This window comes from Trematomus bernacchii, unplaced genomic scaffold (assembly GCF_902827165.1).
Source record: "Trematomus bernacchii unplaced genomic scaffold, fTreBer1.1, whole genome shotgun sequence".
NCBI classification, from domain to species: Eukaryota; Metazoa; Chordata; class Actinopteri; order Perciformes; family Nototheniidae; genus Trematomus; species Trematomus bernacchii.
Window position 1 is genome coordinate 7,751,960 of NW_022987869.1, and position 21,074 is coordinate 7,773,033.

At 40.5% G+C, this 21,074-nt stretch overlaps 1 protein-coding gene across 1 annotated transcript in view; it reads left to right on the top strand.

The window, feature by feature from the left end:
• The window catches only part of LOC117469233, a 10,729-nt gene extending 7,744 nt beyond the window's left edge, over positions 1–2,985 (top strand). The window contains exons 3-11 of the mRNA XM_034113614.1: positions 83–257; positions 981–1,276; positions 1,365–1,534; positions 1,627–1,884; positions 1,981–2,187; positions 2,274–2,363; positions 2,450–2,539; positions 2,626–2,776; positions 2,954–2,985. Coding sequence (XP_033969505.1) covers positions 83–257; positions 981–1,276; positions 1,365–1,534; positions 1,627–1,884; positions 1,981–2,187; positions 2,274–2,363; positions 2,450–2,539; positions 2,626–2,776; positions 2,954–2,985 — 1,469 coding nt within the window. The remainder of the gene's footprint in view (positions 1–82; positions 258–980; positions 1,277–1,364; positions 1,535–1,626; positions 1,885–1,980; positions 2,188–2,273; positions 2,364–2,449; positions 2,540–2,625; positions 2,777–2,953) is intronic.
• The last annotated feature ends 18,089 nt before the right edge of the window (positions 2,986–21,074 follow it).

Below are 21,074 nucleotides of genomic sequence, written 5' to 3' on the forward strand. Positions count from 1 at the left end.
GAATAAATGCCATGATCCTTATATGAGATGATTTTTTGTGTTAGTCGTCTAGTAACATATTGTTTCCCTATCTTTTTTCCAGACGTCTTATTGGAAGACTTTAAGCGGCTGTATGAGGGACCCGACCCATCCCCCAAGCTCATCAATAATGTTCAGTCCAAGTTGCACAGGATCCGGCAATTCATTGGATGGATGAGCCATGGCAAGAAAAACCTGGGGCACCTGACATTCATGGCCGATCTGCCCAATATTCGGGGGTACGTGACTCAATTATTTTCAGCTCAATTGTTGTCCCATGTGTGAGACAGACAGACACACAGAGTAAGCTTATTGTGCCTCTCTGAGACCCTGCTGCCTGCATTTAAACAGATTCACCAGTTTATAACATTACTTTAGCCCTGATCAGAGCCCTGTTTTCTGGGTAAGACAGTGAGGTGCTGTACCCTGGGTCTCTGGGTATATGGGTCTCTGAGACCCTGCTAACAGCAGTGATTCTGCTGTTTTTAGCTCACTTATTACTGGGTTAATATATCATCTTATCCCCCTGGGTGTGTGTGGTACCATCTGGTGGAACATTTGTGAATTACACTAAAATCCAAAACTTGAATGTTTTTATCTTAGCGAAATAATGGTTTAATGACCCCAATGTAATGATCATTTATGATTCTGCAGATGTTGTCTACACGTGTATCAACGGCTTATTTTTAGAGTGATTTGGAAAACTCGGTTAGCGAGGTTTATTTTTGTCAATATGAGATGCACTGTTTTCATGTCCCATGTACATATCTGTACATATGGCCTCACGCACTACCAACATATACTAACGGGGAGGTCAATATCACAATTGACACTAAATATTGATTTAATTGATGGTAATAAAAGGTACAAACTACACAGTACAATATTATTGCTGTTACATACAAAAAGAATATAACAGGAGGGTTAATGATCATCTTTGTGCTTATGTCTTTGTTTTGTAGATGGGTGAAGTCTCTGAGGAACAATAAAATGACTCTGTCAACGACATTGCACTATCTCAAAAACGTTCGACAGTTTATAGTTTTTATGGAAGAGACCCCACCTAGTACCTCGCGCCTCGGCAAGACGCAACTGAAGTTGATCAAGAGGGAGATCACTGTCTCAATCATGGCCTGGAAGCGCCCTGTGGTCCTGCACCAAATGAGGGTGAAAGGACAAAAGGATGCCATCATGCACACCATTAAAGAGCTCCACGAGTGCCGCCGATTGGCACTGGTGGCCATCCCGAAACTCTTCTGTAAGTTATAATACATATGTTATAATTAACAGGGCAATTCAAATAAGTATTCTTTCATCCATTTATTTGATTTCCCTTGTCATTGCAGCTCGACTGGAAAAGCAGCACACATCTATGGCGCAGGGTAACCTTTTCGGGTACGTCACTGCCTACCTAGCCTCACTCTATGGTCACCGCCTTGGAGTGTTCCTGAACATGACCGACGTGCAGGTCAGCCAGGCAGTGCACGGACCCGAGAAGGATGACTACCTGATCAAAGTAAACACTTGATTCCTCCTATTTTTTTCAAAGTATATTCAAGGCACATTCCTTGTATGTGTTAAGTTAATTGTGATTCTGATTCGGAATAGGTGGAGGAGCATAAGACCAACGAGAGCTTTGGCACAGCCAAGTTGCTGCTCACCGACAAGGAATACGGCTGGCTCATCGACCTCATCCAGCTCAAAACCAAGTTGGCAAAAGGGAAACCAATGTCCAAGTACGTCTTTTTTAACACGACCTTCAGCCAGGACAGGAACCTAACCAAATACCTTCAGCGCGCCTGGTTGGAGATGCAGTTACGGGGGATACCGACATTCACCAGTTTGAGGAGCGCCATTGCAACCTTTGTAAGTGAAATTACACTAATGTAATACTGTAACTGATCTACTGTGCTCACTTTTACCTCACCTAAACTTTGCATTCTGCTCTTTTGTCTGCTTCAGGCCAGAGACAGACACGGTGAAGACTCACAGGAGCGTAAAAGCATGGCACGCTTAATGTGCCATGACACAGCTACGTCCGACAAGTTCTATACGATGGACCTGACAATAGCGCAGGCGAGGAAAGGTCGTCTGCTTTTTGAAGAGGCCCAGAAGGAGGAAGTTGAGAGTGGGAAGAAGAAGCATGAGAGCCCCCCACCTCAGTCTGAGGTAATTAAAAGACAAGAGTCCTGTATAGTTACTAATTTGTAGTTCAGTGTATAGATAGATAACCGTTTTGTCTTATTATCCTACAGGAGAGCGAGAAGGACGGAGAGGATAGTGTGACCGGGACCAAGAAGAAGAGGAAGAAGAAGCACCATGAGAGCCCCCCACCTCAGTCTGAGGTAATTAAAAGACAAGAGTCCTGTATAGTTACTAATGTGTAGTTCAGTGTATAGATAGCTAACCGTTTTGTCTTATTATCCTACAGGAGAGCGAGAAGGACGGAGAGGAGAGTGTGACCGGGACCAAGAAGAAGAGGAAGAAGAAGCACCATGAGAGACCCCCACCTCAGTCTGAGGTAATTAAAAGACAAGAGTCATGGATAGTTACTAATTTGTATTTCAGTGTATAGATAGATAACCGTTTTGTCTTATTATCCTACAGGAGAGCGAGAAGGACGGAGAGGAGACGGACGGAGAGGAGACAGCGGAAGATGAGGAGAGCCAGGAGGCGACACCGGAGGGAGAGGCGACACCGGAGGGAGAGGCGACAACGGAGATCGCAACGACCACCAGCGACAAGAAGAGCACCCCAAGTGTGACCAGGAGCCGGGCTAAGGTAGTCAAAATGTCACAATTCAAAAAAATATAGTAAATTATAGCATTAAAGATTTAGATTTTCTTTGAGATTAAAAACTGTTAAAATAGCACAATGTATGAATCCCAACGTGACAAGTTCATTAAAAATGTTTTTTTATTTTGTGTGCCAACAGAAAAGATGCAGGGTCCTGTTGTCGCCCCTTAAGCAGAGTCCCCACAAACTCTCGAATCGCATCAGAGTCCGGAGAAGTCGGAAGGGTGCAACGAGGAGAAAGCTCTAATGCTCTAAACGACTAGCGCAAAGTAGTTCTGTTTTTATGTGTATTTTACAGTTTTTTTTAGATAGTTAAATGTTGTAAATCATTTTTGATATAGTTAAATGTTCAATCATTTTTGTAAAATAAAAGTTTTACATTTTTCAAAGTAGTTTTCTGGTAATTTCTTTAGAGTTCTGCTGTAAGAATCTCCTCTCAGACAATAATTGAATTAGTTGAATTAAGATGTTAGTCTCTACATTTAGGTTAGTTATTATAGCTTTATTTCTTTTGTAATTATTAAATATAAACACAGAATTCAGGTTCACATTCAGGTATTGATAACTCAATGAGTTATCAATGAGGTCCACCCTGACCATAATAATATAATAATATCTGACACATCCACTATAATTTAAAACATTTAAATTCACACTGCCAGAGGCTGGTTTCGAACCCGCACCAAGGGGCGAAACTTATCAACCAACGCCACCCTGTCGCCTAAAGCTCATTGAACATAAGCTTCCTGGAATCACTCCAGGAAGCGGCCCAACCTGAAGGCGAAAAGGTTTTCCCTGACCTTCCCAGATGGCCCCAGAGAGGTGTTAGTGTTCCTCGCCCTGCAGAGCATTAAGGTTGGAGAGGAACTGCTCTGGGATTATGGCGTGACCAGGGCATCATTTGGAGTGAGGTGGGCTGAAGATCGGAAGGTTGTGAGTTCAAATCCCGCCTGGAACATCACCATTAGTGTGTCCTTGAGTAAGGCACTTAGCCCTTAGTTACTCCAGGGAGAATGTCCCTGTAATTGGTCATTGTAAGTGGCTTTGGATAAAAGCGTCAGCTAAATGAAATGTAATGCAACTATTGTATTCATGTGTTTTTCTTTCTCTACAATAGCTATTCTTACAGAGCCTAAAACGGTTTAATTTAGGGACCAAATCTATGTTTTGTGCCCCCCAAATAAGAAGCATTTCATTACTTCCATTTAGTCGATGTCCCTGTCACAACAGGGGAGAATAATTCGATTTTATATTTGTTTTCCAGCCCAGAAAAATGTAATTGACCCTCGATCTTTCTCTAACTGCAACGGGACAATTGCGCTCTGAACGTTGTGTGAGCTGTGAACCCAATTATTATCTAACCCTTTTATGCATTCAACTCAGTGGTTATATTAAAAAACCTTTTTATAAACTGTACATTCTAAGTCCAAAGCCTGTGAAGTAAGTGTCCCTGATCCAATTTCAACATTGGAAACCCAAGAGTTACTATATAATAACAGTGTTTCCCTTACCATTATCTTGGAGGGGCGCTGCGCCCCGCCAACGGAGCCCCGCCAACGGAGCCCCCGCGCCCCCCCCTGAAATTCAAGGTGTTTCAAAATAAAATAAAAATTATAATCTTTTTATTTTTTTGATTAATTATTAAAATATATATACAGCACCAAATTGCAACTAATCTATATCTACTGTCACTTTTCACATTGAACATGTGCTCTTTTATTAAATAAACTAAACGCTTTCATTTTAAGTTGTGAGTTTAGTGTTTTTGACCCTAAGAAACACTGATGCATTAATCAATAACAATAATCCACAGCTCCTCTCTGCTCCAGAGGATTTAAAAAATATACAAAATAACATAACGTACATGCCCATCACACTTTACCTGGGCAAAATGTGTGTCTTAATAGTAACACGAGTCAACAGCAGACTCGGATTCGCAAATCCTGACTCACTGTGCAAAACACAGCAGAGCAGACTCGTGCAGACTCAGAGCCGTAGCCATATAGCAGCAGATCCAGAGATCCAGCAGACTCGTCCTCATGCACGATTCAACAGCAGACTCAGATTTGCCAAATCGCAAAATAACCCTTTTTTTTGTGATCAACATTTTTTATTAAAGCAAAATACACTGTGTAGCGGAGGTTAATATACTCGTGAAATGCAACAACTTTTCGGTTTCACTGATAGGATTTCTACGGTCTTGGTGATGCTGACTCATATGACTCAAATGACTCGTATGATCCGGATCTCTTCAATGACTGACTCAGAAGACCCTGAGTCCGTAAAAGGATCCGGATTTGCCATCTCTAGTTCATTGCTGGTGTGAACGCAGTCCGCACCAAAACATAGGAAGCGTGGTATTTACGTGTCACAAGAACGCGGATGTCTTAATTTTTTTTTAGCGAAAGAGTCTTTCAAGACATCCGCGGTTGTTTAGTTAAAGAGTGAAGCAGAATTAAGTGTTGAACAGTGTTGTGTAAAGTGAAAATGCTCCGTCAACTACATACAATTAAGAACACCTGTCGTCGGTGAAACGCCCCTCCTTCTGCAGAACGTCTCTCATTATATGTGTTATAATGTTTTTTAACGGACGTTGTTGATTCATATAATCATATGCGCGGGCGCTAGTGTCTGTTGATCTCCAGATAACAGCAGCATGAGATAACCTGCCAAAGTGCCGATGCTCCATGGCGGAGGCTCCGGTAGAAATTGCCGGGATTTGCGTTTTTTACACCCCTTAATGTCTGACCAATGGTTGAACAGCATTTCCGTGCACATGACTTGTGTGTAAAAGTTTATAGTCCGTTTGAGTTTTGCCCGTGTGAACGCAAACCGAGGTTGCGGTCGAATAGTCCATTTAGCTTAGGAACCTTCCTAACGGAGTGAAATGACCCGGAAGTCCCTCAGTGGCAGCCATGATAAGTGCCGTTCGAATTCTCTAAATTAAAAGGAAAGGAGGTTTCACACTTCCTTTATAACATCTCTTAGCTTAGGATACCACTGGACCTCCCTCACCGAAAGGAGAGGAGAAAATGCTGCCCCACAATGCCTTGCGGCAGCGGCATTTGCCGTCACACAACAGTCGGCCGTTCATGGGAAAACAACCGATTATGACCGAGAAATGATATCATGAAAGTTACGGTGCTTATTAAGCATTTTAAAACGTATGTGGTAAGTTGCCAAAGTGCTTTTGTTTGAACGTTCATCAGTATTATAATCAAAAGAGAAATATGAACGTTAGTTTTTACTGAAATGATCAAATAAAGTCAACATTTCACAGTCTTTACTGAGCTGTGTGGGGTTGTTCAACTTGTAAAAGATGTTTGAATGGTTGATATACACAGTGATAGCTGTTAAGGACTAACGTTTATAATAAATACATTTGTATTGATTTTAAGATCTTTCATACAATCATACGTATTGGGATCATTCGTATTAATGTGGACCGGAGGGAGAGGGTGACGAGCATAAGTTTCACTTTCCTTTTTTATTTTCAATTCCAACTTTGGTCATGAAGAATATGTTTCTCTGTTGTCCCCGTTCATAAAGCCATAAAACAACAGCATCAGAGCGCGGTGCAGAGTCTCTAGATGAGTTTACAGTAGTCCCCTCGTTCTTATTAAACATCCATGTTGTAGTCCGCTGTATAGAAAACTGTAGTTTCCATAGTTTCCCCACAGCAGCAGACGCACATTTATGACGTCCGCTGGCGCATCATAAACACGTTGGATAGTGAAAGTGCAGTCGGATTCTCTAAAGTACCGCAGTCTCTTCTCCTAAATCCTTTTGAATTCTCCTATCCACTATCCCTTAACCCCGTGACGTTTCACTCAGAGGTCAAGGAATAGACGATAGGGTTAGAATTTAGGAGCTGATTTTTGGACTATTCGACCGCAACCCGAACCTTCTGAAAAATGAAACAATGTAACAAACTGTGGTCAGGGGCCTCATTTATAACGCCTTGCGTAGGATTCACGTGGGAAGGTTGCACGTGGGTAGGTTGCACGTGGGTAGGTTGCTTACGTAGTACAAAGCAAAAAAATAGGTACAGAAATGTTCCAACATTTTCCGATTCACAAAACATTGCGTACCGGCGAGGGAAGTGCGTATGGCACTTCCTACGCCTGTTTCCCTTTATAAATCACAATCGACTCAAAATGCGGCGCAGCTTTTGCGGGCTTCACGTAACGCCCATATTTGCCTATAAATAGTCAAAGAAACGCCCATTCATTCATTCATTTTGACTGACTGCATGAAGAAGATCGCAGGAAATGAGGCCAGAACAGCTAAAAAAGACATCTCACACCGTGCCAGATTTAGGTTATTTTGGGGAGGTCGAGATAAACCATATTGTTTGGTGGATGCAGTTTGAACCAGAGTAGCAGCATGGAGGTCGGATCGTCACCAAAATAAATAAATAAGTGGTCCGAAAAAGGTTAATGACAAAGAAAATACACATAACCTTCCTCAGGCAGTGTGTTTTGTACCGGGGACAGGAGACACCCCCTTGATGAGAAACTCTAAGAAATGATCGGGGAATCCCTCCGGAGTGGAGTCATGACGACTGGATCTGAATCATTTTTTTTGTATTTGGTGGTTTGTGTTCCAGCTTTCGATCAGCAACTAAATATCCATAATCCACCAGTTAAAGGAAATACAACTAATGTGTTGTGTTATATTAGCTGTACAATTTACCACATATGGTGTTCTTAGTTTCCATACCTCCTGTGTTTTACGAGCGACTTATCAAGTCTTGGCAAACGGCATAAAACACGATTAAACATGATAGTATATAAAACCATGCTCGTATCTCAACCCAGTCTCACGCCATTTCGTGTTATAGTCACGAAATTAATTGTATTATTAGAGTATTCGATGTTCTCGCGCCCAGGAGAGGAGCTTTAAATAACGAGACTAATGGAGTCTCTAAAGAGGTTCAAATGGGTAGTTTAATTAAGTAACGTGGTTGAAGAAGAAGCATGGGTAATGGAGAGACAAAGCCGGTGATGTCTTCAGGGTGGGCTGCAGCGAAGGAAAGGGACTGAGTATCTTCCGTCCTGTCTTTTTATCCACGTCTCGTTGTCCCCCGCTGTGAAGATAGTGGGACCGCCCTTCTCATCTTGTGGGTTCGATATCGCGAGAGCACAGATGATTTCGACATTGGTATTCTCTGCCTATTTCCTTAAGCATTCTCTCCTCCTTATCTCTGTCATGACTTTCTATTTAATACCTTATAAACAGCTGTAATCGTTAGTTTTGAAGTCCTAGAAACACTTTTACGACACAGTTCTCATTTACGGTAGCTCCCTCTGACGTCATAGCTACTCACGTAATGTGTTAAACACTCCATGATCAACTGTTCCTTCATTTAATATTCAGCAGTAATAATATCTTAACGTCTATCGATGTAGTGTTAAAGTCCGTACGATTTGGTGTGTAACACTCCAAGTCATTTTCACTTTACATTTCAGAAAACGTAATATTTAGTCACATGCTAACCGGATAAAGGATTTTCAGAATAAAAGCTTGGCATTGATTTCCTGAGAACTTCCGGGTTTTTTCCACAATAAAACAGCTTTAAACTGACGATATATTTTAGACTGAATTATGCTGTTTAACATTGATTTTAATTTCTAACAGTATCTATTGTTACATTCCCTCCAAATCTAGGGGTACCAAGGGAAGTAACAAAACACAACGTTGACCAGGCACGAGAAAAAAGAGAGGAAACCGCTCTCTGGAGTCACGAACAGGCCTTTTAATAGTCAAGAAAAGAACACGGGCTGCTCACCAGCTAACTTGCACATTAAACTAGTGTCCCATATCCAGGAGCACATCTCTTATTGATCTACAGAACACAGGTTGTACGCATGCAGCCAGAGAAGGAAAAATGGGCAATCACTGCAGTCTTCCTCCGGTCCTATATGGAGGCCCTGATTGGGAATTTGGAGCACCTGGGGAGAGGCTGCACCTGGGGACAATCAGGCTGCACCTGGGGGAATCAGAGGGAGAGAAAGAGAAAGACACACACAAACACTACGGCACGTAACACTATTGATTCGTGTTCACCAACACGATTTTCACATTTTTTTCGTGTCACACAGAACGATTTTAAAAGCAATGTATTTCTATTGGTAGTATGTTTCGTGCCTGCACCACGTCTTTTTGTCCGGTCGGGTCTTGGAAGCTGTGTGGTTCATAACACATTTTCTTACTCAATACCTTACCCTAAGCCTAACCCTATACCTTTTATTTTAAATTGTATAATGTCTGAGTTTTTTTGGAAAAAGAAATGGGGCTCAGATGCCTCAGAATACTGAAATCTGTATTTTTTGTCATCTCTTTTTCCTTCTAATTTGTTATTATTTGGTGCAGGCACGAAACATACTACCCATAGAAATACATTGCTTCTAAAATCGTTCTGTGTCAGAATACTGAAATCTGTATTTTTTTAAATCTGTTTTTCCTTCTAATTTGTTAATATTTACATTGCTTTTAAAATCGTTCTGTGCGACACTTAAAAAATGGGAAATCGAATCAATAGATTAATTTCGTGACTATAACACGAAATGCCGTGAGACTGTGTTGCGTATCTACAACCTATAGAAATGCAAAACGGCGTCAGTTTAGACGTAATTCTGTCCTCCTGCTTACCGCATCATTTATGAGAAAACATTTCATAACATTAACACAACATATTCGAGGTGGTTTTTAAATAACATATCCGTATTTATTTATTTCTCCAAGTTATGTTTTTGTGTGGCACTGAGGAGTCGCAAACGGGCGTTTGTTTAACTTCTTAAGGACGACGGTCCCCAGTGGACCCCTCCCCACCGTTTTTTTTTCGAGACTGTGTCTCAGGGCTTCTTAACATTTATGAAACTATTAATGTGTAGCACCAGATTAACGGGAAGAATCTCAGCTAACTGAAGATATGAACCATTTTTGCCAAAACAAAACACAAGGGTAATACCAAGCCTCTGAATTAGCACTAAGCGAAAAAATGCTAACGCACTTTAGCACACAACTCAAGATAAAGATACCCTTATTACTTATCGTAGCTGCACATACAATATATCCGATTAAAGCTGAGACTCCACAGATGATATAGTTATAGTAACATCACTGAGCGATCCGAACTTGCGACAGGAGAAGCAAACACAGACATCACAACACGTACCTTTACGGAGCTTTTATGGGAGATCGTCTCACCGTAGCTGTCAATCTGATCAAAAGACGTGTTCAATGGCATTAAAACGAAATAATCCATAGGTTAATAATGTATCTGTGCCTTTGAAAAATTATTTATAATCCATAATTCCATTTTTATGTAAAAATCGGAGAGAAAAAGTTAGCTGCTAATGGTAGCCACCAGAGCCACCAGAGTGTATGCAGCTTCCGGTTTTGGTCACGCGTCACTCTCACTCTTATTTGTTAACGTGTTGGTGTGTATAGAACTGTCCCTCGATTCCATTGGCTCTAGCGGTTATAAAGAGATTTAATTCATCAAAATCGACCAAGGGGGGCCAGAGATAGGTAAAATCCACCCAAATGACCCAGAAGTGGGTTTCTTTGGCTAAATCTCTCTAAAAAGGTCAGATTTCACTTGTTTTGCATCAATCTTGATACAGGGTACTTATTATATGTTGTACTTTGGATTCCTAAGCTTTTAGTCTACTAACCCATCATCCAAGGGTAGTTTTCACTATAAGTAAAAAGAATTTTTGGACGGACACTATAATTTACAGTTTTTTTACTATGTTCAATCTGAATTTTCTTTAAAATAAAAAACATCTATATTGATTCTGACTTTTCTACATCCAACTCACAGGTTTATCATTACTTTGAGAAAATAAAGATTATTAATTTAACCCTTTTAGAAGGGAAGATATGGTCATTTGTTCTGGGAATGTCATTTTCGAGCCTGAGACCTGAAAAACAGGCTCAGTGCTTAACAGGTTAATCATTTTAAGATTGGCTTGAATCAATGTTTGAAAATGAATTCTTCATATATGATAAATGAGAGGTAACATTTTATTTATGGTATTATTTCCACATATTTCTCTCCATTCTTCCTTCTGCCAACGGTGTCGCAGTTTCTCGTCTCTCCCGTTGTTGTGCTTAGTGCGTACGCATGGGTTAGAGTTTGCGTGGAGGACCGCATATTTTCCCGTCAAGTTAGTATTTTATAAATCGCAAACATTGCGTAGAAACTGGCGTACACCATTTTTTGAGCGTATATCCCTTTATAAATGAGGCCCCTGGTGCGCACCAAAGAAGCGGACTATTAGGTGTGAATGCACCCGGGGCTGGAACATTTCCGGAAAGTTTCCATGGGAAGTTAAGCTGGGGAATTTTGGAAATATTCGATGCAAAATTAAACAAAAAACATGACATTTCACCAGATTTTTTATTCCCATGGAAAGTTTCCATCTTTGAAAATTCCCGGAATTTTGCAACCCTATGTACACTACGTTTGACTTATTTAAAACAAATGCAGCATCACTTAACATTTGAGTTTGTTTTCTTATGGTTTATTGCACTCATTGCAAGTCAAATGTGACTGTTATTTTGTATATATTGATTGTTTAGCTTTTATTTATGTCTTAAAGGTCCCATGTCATGGCCATTTCTACTGATCATAATTCCATTGTTGAGGTATACTAAAATAGATTTGTACTGTGCAATTTTCCAAACTCACATTGGTTTCTCATACAGCATCTCTGTATAGTATGTGTATTCACTCTCTGTCCTAAACGGCTTGTTGGAGCTCCTGCCCCCCCCCTCCCAGTGTGCTCCGATTGGTCAGCTCGGCCACTCTGTTCTGATTAGTCAACCACCAGAGAGGCTCCGTCCATGTCTAACAGTGCTTTTTTCGGCTCTGAGCGGAACATCAGTTTTACAATGGCGTCGGTACAGCCGTATATGTGGTACGCTAACTAACCGAACTGTACCTACATCTGTTGTTATTTAGGTGCACTTGTGGAAACTGCGCCATGATGCCTACCGAAGTGGAAAACGTCTGTTGCAAAGAAATTAGAAAGGTAGCCTAGCTGACAGTTACAACATTATGTAGCCAGCTAGCTGAAAACACCAACAGTAGCACACAACATTATATGCCAAGATATACACCATACATACCCCACACCCTGCAGAACTCCATAACATGTACAGATTCGATTATAGACCTTTGAGGCGTAGAACGGAAGAAGAGTACGTTATTTTTTACCTGTAATAAACTACTACTGTGTTTGATGAAAAATCAAATCATGGTTTGCTATATATGAATGATATGTTATAGGAGCAAATAATTCAGGGAAGAAAGGCTACTAAGTATTTCCATCAAACTTTATTTTAGAAATTTACAAAATGAACATGTGTAAATATACATATATACACACTGTATATCATCCATTCCTCCCCTTATAGGCGTTTTCGGCATCTTGCCTATCGCAGCTTTGTAAGCTGGTGCTGGGGTTTTTAGGACGAGGCATCAGAGTGGTCATCCCGTCATGTGTTGTCCGCCGGATACGCCAGGAGTTTTCTGATCTGGCTGGACGAAATCAAATGCAAATCACAAAATATTAGAAAAACTTAGTTGTTTTTAGGTTCGTTAGCTTGCCAGTTAGCTTAATATGCTAACCTACGTTTGCTAGTTGTTCAGTGTAATATGCCAACCTACTATGAACAACAGCTAGTGGTTCATATTAGGCTAGCAAGAACATGCTTACAATTGCAATCTAATATGGGTAGTCTGCTACATTCGGTCTTTCATTGTAGCTGGCATAAAAACAATGTTTTCCCTAGCATGTCAAGCTCTTGGTAGCCTTCTTGTTTAGCTCTGTAGCATACACGCTAGGAACGCCGACTATAATGTAATTAAGTTTCGCGACTGACCGTACGGTAAATCACCCGGAGTATACCGTCTATGAGTATTTTGTGTGAATGCAGACATTCTCCTGCTATGTAAGGCCATCTGCTGGCATTGGAGTTGATATATGGAAACACTAGCAACTTAGTTAGCCCAGTTAACACTGTGTCAATGGCTTAGCAGCCCGAAAAAAGTTTACCCATTTAAACAGTCGTGGTAAATACCTTGTTTGTTTTAAACATCATAAATACACAAACAACAATGCGTACTTACAGGCTGTGTACCCGAATCTCCCGCTGGTCCAAACAAAGTAGGAACAGCATTGTCCTTCAGTGTCCTACGCTGTGCATATCCGGCATGAATCGCTGCAATGTTTGCGAAGCTTTGGTCCGTGAAATGCTGCGCACACAGTACAATACCGGCTCGAACATCTGAAGGAACAGTGTTAACAAGAAATGTCAACCACTGACTTTGTCGTGGTTCTGCCCTCGGTAAGGCATACATTGAATATTTCCCCTCACAAGACAGGAAACAGACCCTCGTTGGCATGACTGGATACAGTTTTGAACTGAACCTGAGCTTCCAACAGTATATATGTTCGGCTGGCAGAGGGTGCGGCCATAGCTCTGGGCGTGGCTACTGGGTATCCCTACGAACATTGGAAAATGAGAAATCTCCAACGAGGCGTTTTGGGGAGGTCTTTTCTGTGTTAAGAGTTTTACTCCCTACAGGGTATACTTTGAGGGTTTTTGACTCTGCAGACCGTTTACATGCATAAAAACCTTCATAACACACAAGGGGACGGGTAATAACCGGTGAAGCCCCCATTTTATTTGCTCGCATTAGCATTAGCCCAGCGCACCAACGGAGAGAGACTAACTTATGGCAACACAAAAGAAAACATGGGAGCGGTGGAGTGATGAGGAGGTGTCGGCGCTTCTGGCGATTTACTCGGAAGATGCGAACCCAGCAGCATCTACTGAAGCCAGTCCCCAACTCCGGGGGACTCCGGGACTTCCGGTGGCAGTATACGCCGTGAAGTTGTTTGCGGCCTGCCAGTAAACCCAAAGAGTAATCCTCCTTCAGGGACTTATTCCGGTGAGAACGCGATCCACTAGATCAGCGGTTTTCAAAGTGTGAGGCGCGCCTCCCCTGGGGGGCGCCAGAGAGCTTCAGGGGAGGCGCGCGTGAGAAAAAAATAAAGAGAAACAGTGAAATCTAGCTCGTTAACTTCAGCTAACTTTATGCGAGCGGCAACATGGATCGATTTTTAGTGAAGTTACCTAAAGTGAGAGAGGAGACAGCGTCTGGCCACCCCAGTTGGCAGCTTTGTTTTGAAATAAAAGTTGTGGCTCATCGGACATTTATCAGAGAAAATCCCTGATGTCCGAGTGCAAGTGAATGCAGCACAAGACGCGAGCCTTGTAACCCTGGCGCGAGCGAGGAAATGTGATTGGCGGCGATTTCATTTGAACGGGCGGCAGAAAACGAGAAGCATTCGGACCCAAGTACACGGAAGGAATAAGGTATTTGCGGTCTACAATGACAGAGAAGAGACTGTCAAGTTTGGCTGTGCTCAGCATTGAATCAAAACGCACTAAAGCTTTGGATGTTAATACGTTTGTGAGGCGTTTTGCTGAACAAGATGGTAATCGCCGCATTCAGCTGTAATAGGCATGCCAACTTGATGCTCTGCTCACGGATGACTCGAGCATAAAAAACTGTTAAGATGATGACCTTACGTGTGTACATATATTTTTTCTTTGTGGGGGTCTGCCCTGAGAAAGTCAAATAAGATGGTGTGTAAAACTACACTGCCCAGACAAAAATAAGTAACCACTTTGATTTAACTAGGCCAGTAGGTAAGGGCATTCCACTGGATAATAATACCCCTGCATTATAGCAACAACAATAATAATAATAATAATAGCAATAATAATTGGGAGGGGGGGCGCGGCTGTTCTTATATTCTCTGAGGGGAGGCTCACCTTCCCACACTTTGAAAACCCCTGCACTAGATAGTTCCAGTGACTAGAGTTCGGGGGGACTAAGTACCGGGAACTAAGCACGCAAAGTACTTGGTGTGAAAGCGGCTTGTGTCTGTTGAGTATACATATATATATATATATATATATATATTTATTTTTGTAAACTCTATTTTTATTGAATTTTTACATTTTATGGAATACAAACAGGAAAGAAAGAAAAAAAAACACAGGCATAGAAAATAATTTTTTTTTAAATGGTGTCAATGAGTCACTTTGGTATTCTTTGTATAGTATTAGAAGTATTCGATGTTCTCGCGTCCAGGAGAGGAGCTTAGAATGAAGAGACTAATGGAGTCTCCGAAAAGGTTCAAATTGGTGAGTTTAATTAAATGGCACGATGATACAACAAGCAGAGGGTAAGGAAAAGACAAATGTCTCTCGTAAGGCTGCAGCGAAGAAGAAGTCCCGTCTTGTCCTCTCCGATCTCCTTTATCTTCTTCTCGTTCTCTCCCGCTGTGCAGATAGGGGGACCGCCCGATATCGCGTGAAACAGAGGACTTCGACATTCTGTATTCTCTGCCTACTTCCTTAAGCCTTTTCTCCTCCTTATCTCTTTTATGACTTTCTATTTAATACCTTATAAACAGCTGTAATAGTTAGTTTAGCGACATGCTACATACTGACCGGATATGAAGGATTTTCAGAATAAAAGCTTGGCATTGAGATTTTATGAGAACTTCCGGGTTTTTTCACAATAAAACAGCTTTTAAACTGACGATATATTTTAGACTGAATTATGCTATTAAACATTGATTTTAATTTCCAACAATCCCTCCTTTCACACCTTTTAAGGTGTGAACACAATACTGAAATTAATGAGTTCTTCATTTGAACTTTGCGTAGTACATAACTCATAACTTTTACTGGCCTCGCCGAAATCTCCTTCTCGGTTAACCAGCGAGATAAACACTCTCACACAGTAAAACTCAGGACCACGAGGTGATGTTTAGAAGCTTTACTAAGCAAGCAGTGTGAAACTGAAAGAATACAGAAACAAGACCAATGGTAAATATCAACTACATGACATAGTAATTACATATACGTAGATAGATATCCAAGACGGCATGAAATTAGGTCAGTGCCAAAGTACAGATGCAATGTTTAGGCTATATTGCATATACAGCAACTACAGAATGTCAGCTGGGATCAATGATCACAATAATGCACTCAAGGTAAAGATATATAATGTAGAAACATAAAAACTTACAGGAAATGCCTTCTCAAGGGCTATGAACAATGGATGGCACAGGATAAACGGACATCGCCTTAGCTGGAGCACACATGCTATTCTGAAATGTCTCAGGCTAACTTCCTGTCACATGGGAACTAAAAATAACTGCTTCATGCAGTACGGGAAGTCACCATAACACACAACATAGTTGGCGGAGCCAGAACATAACTCATATCAAAAACATACAATCAGAATGGAATGGTTTAAATAACTGTCATCAAAATACAACAAATACAAAAAATACTTTGGCTGGTCTTCAAACATAAAAGTTTTCTTTGTGCATAACTTCTAGTTTTAATCATTCAATATCACTCTTCAAAATAGCAGCAATTAGCTTGGTATCAGAACATTTCTTACTCCCTCCTTTCACAGAAATCCTTCTCATACTACATTCAGTGTTAAGGCACTTGTTTTTACAAAGTATAAAAGAAACAAACTTTTTTAGAATAGTACAAAGTAAATAAAAAATACACCATCTTGGAATAGTATAAAGTAACTAGAAAATGCATGCGAATGCTGTAAACTGTGAACATTTGTGGCTGAAAAAGCTGAATATGTTATTAGCTGAATGGTAGCTGCTTTTAGCTACAAAAATGCAGAAAAAGTTTAATATTTAAAAGAAAAGGTTTAAAAAAACATGTATAGCCTATAGCTACTTAAAACAGTTCAAACAATACATGTTCACTTCAATACAGTTTAGAATCATATCTTTTTACTTCACTCTAGACCAGGGGTGGGCATTTTACGGCCCGCGGGCCACATCCGGCCCGTTGGCCGGCCTTGGCCGGCCCGTGTGAGGTTGATCATAAATTATAACATAATGAAAAAAAACAGCAACCTTTTCAAAATAAAAGCAACACAGCTGTATTGCTTGCATGGCGTAAATACTTTTCTAACTGTGTTGCTTTTATTTTGAAAAGGGCGCTGCTGTTTTTTTTATTTATTTACGTAAACGCTTATGCCGTGAACAGCTACGAGTGATGCTGGCCGGCTAGTCCTCGAAATGTCCGCTAAGGGAAAAAAAAGAAAGATCGATACTGAATGCCGCGTTTTCAACAAGACATGGACCGCTAAGTATTTATTTACAGAAGTGAAAGGTAAAGCTGTGTGTTTAGTTTGTGGTGCGCAGGTCGCTGTGTTCAAGGAGTACAATTTGAGTCGCCACTATGCTATCAAACACGCAGATAAATACAAGAACCTGTCTGAGGAAGAGCGGGCAAAGGGGTCGGATGCTTTGCTAGCTAAGCTGCAAAGCCAACAACACATTTTCACAAAACATTCCACATCCAGAGATGCAGCTGTCAAGACGAGTTATGTCTTAAAAGTTAACCGTTTTCGGAGGGAGAGTTCATAAAGGAGTGTTTGTTGGACACTAATATGCCCGGAGAAAAAGGAGGCATTTGAGAAAGTGCCGCTCTCCCGACGCACTGTTACGAGGAGAATTGAGGACATCGCGGGAAATCTGGAGCTTCAGCTGCAGAACAGAGCTTTTTTTCCTTGGCTTTGGATGAGAGCTGCGATGTACGTGACACTGCCCAGCTACTCATCTTCCTACGTGGGATAACTACAGACTTCAAAATCACGGAGGAGCTGGCAGCCATGCAGTCAATGAAAGGGACAACAACAGCGAGTGATTTGTTCACTGTTGTTGTGTGTAAAAAAGTTGGGACTGAAATGGGACAAGCTGGCAGGCGTGACAACGGATGGTTGTCCAAATCTGACAGGGAAAAATGTTGGACTATTGAAGAGAATGCAGGATAAAGTGACAGAAATTAACCCTGAGCAGAAATAGGTATTTTTGCATTGTATTATACATCAGGAAGTGTTGTGTAAGTCAGTGTTAAAAATTAACCATGTTGTTGATGTTGTAACTAAAATAGTTAACTTCATCAGGGCAAGAGCATTGAATCACAGACAGTTTGTTGCACTTTTGGAGGAAAGTGAGACTGAACATCGTGACATACCCTACCATGCAGCTGTCAGGTGGCTCAGCCTGGGCAAAGTGCTGAAAAGAGTATGGGACCTGAGAGAAGAAATTCAAGACTTCTGTGTGAAGAAAGGAAACGACATCCCACAGCTTTCAGATGCAGACTGGAAGGCAGACCTTGGTTTTGCTGTAGATGTGACTGCACTAATGAGTGAACTAAATGTCAAACTGCAAGGCAAGGGCCTTTTTGTGCATGACATGTACAGTGCAGTGAAGGCTTTCATGAGAAAGCTGCAGCTTCTCTCAAGCCAAATGGAGGACAACATTCTCACGCACTTGCCAACACTGAAGGAAGCCACACCATCAGCTGATCACCTCCAGGGGTACTCATCCATGTTAGAAGCACTGCATGGTGAGTTTTCAAGGCGATTTAAAGACTTCAAAACAGTTGAGAATGAAATGAACATGATCTTTTCCCCATTTACATGCCATGTGGATGATGCACCCAGTGATGTTCAGCTTGAACTCATTGACCTGCAGTCTGACACACTTCTGTCAGAGCACTTTAGGTCAGTCTCACTGCCTGAGTTTTACTTTTCCCTGAAAGAGGAGAACTTTCCACACATCACGTGCTCAGAAGATGATGGTCCTCTTTGGATCTACCTACATATGTGAACAGACATTCTCAGTGATGAAGTTCAACAAATCCAGATACAGATCCTCTATCACTGATGATCACCTCTCAGCTGTCCTTCGCATATCCACCTCAGACATTGAACCAGATTTCCGTGCACTTGTTCAAGCCCAAGACAGACTGGATTTTTCTCACTGAACAAGTAAAATTAACTGAAAAACAAAAATCAAAAGCACTCATTTCTTTTTGTATAAAGCTGATTCATTTCTTATCTTTAACATACTGTAAAACACCTTTTCAGTATTGGTATATTGAGCAGAATTAAGTTCAACTTATTTTTGATTCGGCCCCCCAACACAGCTCGAGTTTCTGAAGTGGCCCCTTGTAAAAAATAATTGCCCACCCCTGCTCTAGACCGACAATTTTTGGGAGCTGGAAGTGAACCGCATTCCGGAGCTACAGATGGAGCCTCTTATTTTGGACCCCAGCATACAGCTTCCTGCCGACTGCCAGCCAGTTGCCTGCCAAAGACCAGTATTCAGGAATGTTAGGCCCTCCCACTATTCTCCAATTTCAGGGTTTAACCAGGAGATGGCGCTATATATTAAATAACTAAGACTTAGTTTTTCACAATAGAAAATGCAGATATTATATAAAAAACTAAAGTTAAAATCTTGTTTTTAATGCCCCAAGAGCAATAACATCTTGTCACAAGCTTTTTGGAAGAAAAAGACTGACTCAAGAGACCTGTAGTTGACTAATTACAGGCCTCAATAAAGTTCTGCCATTGGTTGTGAAAAACAACGGTGGACATAGTGGAAAGTGAAATTGAGTGAGTGATATCTCTTTGTATCACTCCATAAATCAGAAGATACTGTCAACAGCCCTAAAATATCAATTTTCACCATGTTTTTAGGTATAAAATGTTATATAATTCAGGCTATGAATTATATATGACCAAACCCTTCTGTAAAAGCCTTCATAATATTGATAGGAATATAACTGGAAGGTTTGGTGTATGTAACTGCTGAGTGATTCTACAATTTAGGGTACATTCCATGTCCATTGATGATAATTATAATTATTCTAACTATTTTCTTCAAAAATATCATATTTTGCCTATTATTGGAAAGCATGTTATAATATCACACAAACATTATGTGCATCCTATGCTTTATTTAGCTTGAAATGTGTCATGATGTTCTTAAATTGTCAGTTTTTGCTATGTCCGTTTTTCAGTTGAGGGTGTCTTGGATTCAAAATAATGAATAAAAACCATTAAAGTAAATTTAAAAAATGATTCATTTATTTCAAAAGTCTAAATACTAAAGAATAATAACATATTTTTAATTGATTTCCCCCTTTAAATAATTTAAATATCTTAATATATGAATGTCCGCAAAAGTTCTGTCAACTATGTTACTAACAGAACTTCCCCCTTTAACTCAAAAATTGTTTGTCCCAATACCATGTCACCAGCATCACATGATGCCATGTTCCTCTTTGGCAGACATTTTGAACACACTGTGGTGATTGTCCTCTACATTTTTACAATATTTTATGTATAATAGCACATGGTCAATTAATATACTCATTGACAATCAACAATGTTACGTACATTGTTATGGTTTACAATTGTTTAATGATTTTAATTCAATTATATGTTCAAATGTGATGTTAACCTGTTCAAGAAAATGACATGTGGTCATCCAGGCAAGGCCTACCATTGAAATGATGGGTCAAAATAGGGAAATTGTCAACTAGGTTACCTGTCAACTGAGTTACCCAGTACTGTAATAACTGTAGTAACTTAGTTGACAGGTAACCTAGTTGACAATTTGTACGACATGTAGACGTCATTACACATCATTATCAATGGAATTTTGCACTTCTGCCTTGAAATTAACATAGTGCTGATGGTTAATAATGTGTCCAGTCAACTATGTTATTTGCGTCAAATGTTTGACTTTCATTGTCAACTATGTTGCACCTCATTTTTTCAAATTTAAAATATCTAAAATAGTGCTTCTGATATCCTTTATAGTATAATGTATATCTACACAGGTTGGAGTTTTACATGACATCTCTTAAAACTATCAAAATGACCTGTATGGTAGTTTTATAATACAAAATATCCCTAAACTTAATGACAGTGCTGAACATATCACATGAAAAAAACAAAACTTTAATACAATTATTTTTTAAACTTTAAAAAATCTTTGGCTATATGGTAGAATAGACTCAAGAGCCTTTCAAATTTGATTTTACTTGAAGTGCAGGACTGAGGCCCCGCTCACACGAGGCCGTTTGCGTTTTATGCACAGTATTCGTATTCAAAAAAGTCTTCCGTTCACATGCATTTGTTTCATTTAACGTGTCTGTTCAAACGAGGCCGCTGGAAACTCTGTAGTACATATGCTGGGACTGTAAGTGGCGCTGTACTTCCACACGAGACCGCTCGAAAGCTGTAGTACATATGGCGGGACTGTAAGTGGCGCTGTAACTTCCGCCACAAAATACACCAAAAGCAGCGAGTATAAGATCCCCCC